This window comes from Mycteria americana, chromosome 13 (assembly GCF_035582795.1).
Source record: "Mycteria americana isolate JAX WOST 10 ecotype Jacksonville Zoo and Gardens chromosome 13, USCA_MyAme_1.0, whole genome shotgun sequence".
In the NCBI taxonomy this organism is placed as follows: domain Eukaryota; kingdom Metazoa; phylum Chordata; class Aves; order Ciconiiformes; family Ciconiidae; genus Mycteria; species Mycteria americana.
Window position 1 is genome coordinate 14,551,463 of NC_134377.1, and position 6,000 is coordinate 14,557,462.

The 6,000-nt window shown below is 42.8% G+C and overlaps 1 protein-coding gene across 2 annotated transcripts in view; it reads left to right on the top strand.

Annotated features, from left to right (window-relative positions):
- The window catches only part of ADGRD1 (adhesion G protein-coupled receptor D1), a 158,739-nt gene extending 153,070 nt beyond the window's left edge, over positions 1–5,669 (top strand). For both annotated transcript variants that reach the window (XM_075516143.1, XM_075516144.1), the window contains 4 exons: positions 614–740; positions 1,996–2,037; positions 4,783–4,875; positions 5,574–5,669. In XM_075516143.1, coding sequence (XP_075372258.1) covers positions 614–740; positions 1,996–2,037; positions 4,783–4,875; positions 5,574–5,669 — 358 coding nt within the window. The remainder of the gene's footprint in view (positions 1–613; positions 741–1,995; positions 2,038–4,782; positions 4,876–5,573) is intronic.
- The last annotated feature ends 331 nt before the right edge of the window (positions 5,670–6,000 follow it).

The window sequence follows — 6,000 nt, forward strand, 5'->3', positions numbered from 1 at the left end:
CTCAACCCACGAATTTTCTTACTTTTGCTCTTCCGATTCTCTCCCCCATCCCACCGGGGGGAGGGTGAGCGAGCGGCTGGGTGGGGCTTAGCTGCCGGCTGGGGTTAAACCATGACACCAAGTCACTATATGTAAGAGAAATATTGTGTTGTCTTGACTCAACTATAGTGCTGAGCAAATGTATTTTGGATGTACTATACAGTAGTTTTAGTTTTTCCATGTGATGCTGCCTTTGTTCTCAGCTTCTGCCCTGGTTTTGACTCTTACACTTGACTCCTCACAGACAGGATGATGATACTTCACTGTAGACTGAAGATATGGCTGCCGTAGTTATTAGGACCATCTCTCCATCTCTCCATCTCTTCCCCTGCACCCTCAGTTACTGACTCTCAATCTGTATTTATCCCATGTGGTACCAAAGTTCTGTTATCCCCATTTTCATAGATGAGGAATGAGTAATTAAGAGACTTGCCCATTAAAAAAAATGTTCCGGCGAAGAGAGTCGTACGCACGCTGCCTTGCTGCCAGGCCATAACTGATAAAGCCCCCGGTGTGTGGGCTGAAATTTGTTTAACTGTCTCATCACATTTCCTATTTTCCTTTTCTCTTTCAGACTCACAGCTAAAGCCGTCGCTGTTCTCTTACCAATCTTGGGAAGCTCGTGGATCTTTGGGATTTTGGCTGTCAATGCCCACGCATTAGTATTTCAGTATATATTTGCTGTTTTCAATTCACTACAAGTAAGTTCCTGGTGGCAAAGTTGATGGCTACTGAACTGCTGCTGAGATCCAATAAATGGATCATTAGTAACGTTTTCACATGCTTGTGTTTATTGGATTTTTTCTGTGTCCTTTCTCTGTCTTTTAAGTCTGTGCTGACCATACAGTGCTGGCAATTGTTTAGTCTCTGTACGAACAGAACTTTTATCCCACTCCTTAGCGTTTCCAGTAGCAATAATTAAATAAATGAGACAGTGAGCTTGAGAAATGAAACTCCTTCTTCCACCACTATGTACCACAGGCAAGATTCTTTAGTAGAGATACCAGAACAATTTTTCAGTGTCAGTTTGAGGCTTCATTACTGAGACTAAATGAAAGCGAACAGAAGTTTCTGGGAATGGTGCGGCACAAGGAGAAAAGTGGAGCTATTCTGCGTGCTGCAGGAACCAGCACAGGACTCTCGCATGCAGGCAATTAGACCCTCGGCTTCTTAAGACACCAATCCAGAAAAATAGCTCTGTGCAAGAAGGAAGGTAAGCATCTGCTTAGCTTTAAGTGGATGTTTCAGTAGAGGCATAAATCTATAGGTATGTTATAATTCTTTCCCGAATAATAATTACAAAGGGGGGAAAAAAATGAACTCCTGTAAATCCTTTTTTGTCCCAGGAACAACAACCACTATGGTCACAAAAACGAGTGCAACAGAGTTGTCCCGATAAGATGATAAGAAAAGTTCCAACTTTCGTCCAAAATAAAAAACATGTTTGGCTGAATAGTCCCAAAAAGAAGATAAAATTATTTTGGGAGGGAAAGGGGACGGGACCTTTTCACTTTCCATTGGACAAAAAGCCCAAAGATAGCAAAATTCTATTGTGAAAATTTTCCTAATGCTAATACCTTGCTTTTCTAATGTGAAAAATATTGATCTAGTGTTTCCCAAAGAGCATTTCCCTCTGTCTTTATCTTTGCAAGCACAGACAAAAAGTTCTCTTGCTCTCATGAAAACAGAATTCCTGCTGCTTCTCAGCCAGATTTCTCCTTTAGCACCCCAAAGCTTAGGAGGTGCTGTTTTACAGGAAAAGGTCCGGACAAGCCTCATAGTAACCTAATGCTGCAGGTTTCTTCAGTTTACCACGGGGCACAATTTGGTCTACTCTTCGATATTTATAGATCTCCAGCTACCGGTACCTGCTTTATACGATACTGCGAGAAATACCTTATTGTATTTCATTCTTCATAGTCAGTCTTCACCCTTCTCCCTTTTATCTGTTTTCAGGGATTTTTCATGTTCCTGTTTCACTGTCTTCTGAATTCAGAGGTACGTAACCAAATGGCGTTAACAAATTTGGTGTTACCAAATTCAAGTAACGTGAGTATAAAACGAGAAAATACTTTCTCTATTATTGTTGCCTGCTGTACCACTGATTTCTTTCTTCTTTCAATTAATACATGACTGTTAGTGACTTTGTGACTTGAGGCGTGCTGACCCATGCTTGACATTTATTTTATTTAACATAAGAAAGGTTTTAACAAAAAAAAAAAGATAAGCGAAGGCAGCTCGAGACTAAGGGAAGAAGCACTCCTGAGGGCTGGAGGGGCTGAGCAGGGCATGGGCTGTGCTGCTAAGGGAGGGTGCTTAGAGAGTGGGAGCAGGGCTCGCTCTGGCAGTCCCCCTGGGGGGCCTCTGGCTTTGTCACATCTGCGGGTCCAGAGAGGAAAATAAATATTATTCTCAGCAAAACATACTTCTGGAAGTTGCTCATGCAATCCTTAACGGGGAATCAAACAGAGTAGAACGTATTGCAGGTATTTTTCTTGGCAGGAAGTTCAGGTTTTCATAGTGGACCAAAAGGCATCTTTTTGCATTAAGGCTGTCTCAGAGCAACTGGGGTAAAGCCAAGGCAAGGCTGATGTAAATGGGGCTTGTGGAGACCATCTCTGCTGGGCCTGGAGCTTGCAGCATCCTCTCGTCCCACGGCAGAGAGCAGAAAATGTTCAGCAACACGTGTTACTAATAATGGAAGTTTCTTACAAGAACCATTCCCGGCGCACTGACGGGGGTACTGCGCAGTGAATACCCACGTAGCTGCGATCTCCCATAGCTCGCTCTTCTGGATGCTGCTGAGTAGCTCTGCCCCACATCCTGCTGCTTCTTCCTGTGCAACAACAGCACTCCAGCTCTTCTGTGGAGACGTTATTATTTATTAATATTTGCCAACCTGTTCGGTCTTAGAGCATTGATATGATCTTTGCTACAATCACTTTGGAGAGGCAGGACGATGAAATTCTTGATCTTTATTGAAATCAACTAAAGTTAAGCAGGCAGGTTAAAGGTAAGGAGGAGAAATATTTCTTTATTCTATTCCCCCCCAGGCTCAGAAAGCTTTCTTCCTGCTGTCAAGCTTCAAATGCCTTACATGAAATACAAATATTTGCATTGCTGCCATTTTTCCAGGAACCTCATGAGAAATTAAATTCAGAAACTTTTCAGAATTTGTATCCTCAGAAAACAGTTCATAGATAGCTAATGTGAACTGTCATTTTTGAAGAGCAGGTCTCATTGGCTCCATTGTACGCTGTGCATACCTAAAATACGTCTTCAGCTAAACCGTGAGAATTCTTCTTGACAATTTCATTCTTACCATAGAAGTAAAACCCAGATACTCTAAAGCGAAATCTGCAGATATTTCCAGGTGGTTAGATAAAAAAGAGAGCTTTATTCCCCATGCGCCTGGACAAGAAATGCACACACGTTATAAAGAAGCGCAGGAGAATGGGGCTGACAGGGACCCGAGCAGCCTCTCCCGCAGCACGCGTCCCACGCACCAGGGTCACCCCACAGCTCGCCCGTCGAAGCCCCTCGACCTCCCGCACCAGCTTGGCTCTGTGCCTCGCCAGCCTCACTACTGCCGCTCCTAAATCGTAGTTTTCATCTTTCTTACTGCAGTTTGAGCTTCTTATTTCCCGTTTTAGCTACTATGCCTATAAAGAGTAGGTCATTCCCTTCCTCTCCACAGGAAAGGGAAGGCTGTAAGACTTATCCTGTCTTCTTCCCCCAGCCTCCTCTTTCGATTAAACAACCGGAGCTTCTCGTAACGTGTGTTTGCTTGACCTGTGATCATCCTCACTGCTCCCTGCAGGGCTGTCTCCAGCTGGTCCCTGTTTTCCCTGGGACGCTGGACACAGCACCTCAGCTGAGCCCTGCCAGTGTAGAACAGGGAGGAAAGATTACTTTGTGTGTTTTGCAGGCTATGCTCCTCCTGACAAGATGTTCTTTATCACAACATCGTTACACCGGTCAATCACTTCCAGCCAGCAATCCTTGATAAATCTCACCGACTTGCCTAAAGAACGACTGTCTCACCATCTTTTTTTATGCAGCTGATTCTTTTCACCTTGGTGCAGAATCTTCCTACACCTATAGGGAATTTCATCCAGCGTCTTTACATCATTTCAGTTTGCGAAAGGCTGGCAGCTGGCTTACGTCCTCGTGGCATCTGGGTGCCCTCGGGGCTGCGTGAGCTCCAGGGAGAGCCTGCCTGAACCGGGGAGCCTGGGGTCCAGCCCGGGGCTGGGTATTTAGCTAGAAAGTGTGAAAGTGTCCTAGTGAGCTGCTGAAAATGAGTACAACGGCACCTTATGAAATCTTTCAAACCAGGACTGCGAATACTGGGGATGTATGCTTACATGCCCGGCAGTTTGGGGTTTTTGTTTTTATTATTTTTTATTTTTAACAAGATGAATGGTAATACAGTCATAACCTTGGACATCTAGGAGGATGGGATAACCCAGATAACATGAAAACGTTGCCAATGAAATGAGACGTGAGGCTATACAATGCTTTGCATTTAAAGTATGGGTACTTGAAAAGTAAAGTTAAATTTTAAAATAAGACCATAAATACAAAGAAAAATGTAGGGGCGGATTGTTTGTTGTTTTTTCGTACAGTGACGTTAATGTGGAGGAAGGATAATGGGGAAAAGATTGCAGGCTGCATCTGTGAAAATAAACACAACTTTTTCAAAAGAAATCTTCTATCTGTTTTCATTTTTTTTCCCCAAAGGTTAGAGCTGCCTTTAAGCACAAAACCAAGGTCTGGTCCCTTACCAGTAGTTCGACTCGCAACATCAATGTGAAACCCTTCAATTCAGACATTGTGAGTATTCCTCCTTTCTTTTTTTTTTTTTTTTCCTTTCTGTTGTACTTGAAAGTGTTCCCCATAAAATTCTGTCCGAAAGAACAGGACACAAGAAGGCAGGTGGGTATTTTTTTGTACCTAACCTAATGCGTGGTGTAGGCAGGTGGAATCAGCAAGTATTAAGTTGCAGCTACAATGTCCGTTTTGAAAAGCAAAGGACAAAATTCTTCTTTCTGGTAAACTATCAAATAAAAGTAACCAAAGGTTTATGAACTCTGCAGTACGGTTCAATGAGACTGTTCCCACCAATTGTGGTGGGCTTCATATTATGCATTCAAGCAGCATTTTGGCAATGTGTTTGTCTGATGATGATGGCTTTTTGATAGGGCACTTTTACTTTTAAGCCTGAGGAATAAAATCTCAAATAAATCGCCACATGAATACGCTTTTCTAGCTCTCCTTAAATTGTCTTGAGGTGAAAGACATTTGTTTTTATAAAGAACGAGACTTCTGAAGCGATAGGTATTATTAAGCGATCGCTGCCAATCACCTCAGATCCTGGCAATAACTGTTTAAAAATCCTTTACAGCATACGCTCTCAAGACACTGTGACAACGCTGTAATGTAAATAGATGCTTTCAAGCTTTTATTTCATCCAGACAAGAGTGGTTTAGCAAAATAAATAAATCTATTTTCAATATTACTTTGTTTTCCAGATGACTGGGAACAGGCCAGGCACAACCCCCACGAAGCTGAACACCTGGGATAAAAGCACCAATTCAGCCAACCGCGTTGATTTATCAGCAGTCTGACAGTAATACCGGCTTCTCAGTGAAAATCAAGCCATACATTCAGGACCTCTGACTCAGCGTCCACCGGTTTTTTTCTCACTGTTAATACCAGTAGAAAACTGCTTTTTTTAATCACTGCCTAATAAATTGGAAATCGCCATATTGTTTTGTTGGGTAAATAGCCCTCATCTGCTTGCCTTCGAAACTGTAACGCATCCTACCACTTGGCTGTTAGCGATACCTGTAAAAGTAACTAGCACGAATATACACTGGATGGTTTTGTCCGCAATGATGAAAACACTAGGTATGCAAAAAGGGCTTATTGCTATCTGAATCATTCCAGCTCCCAGAA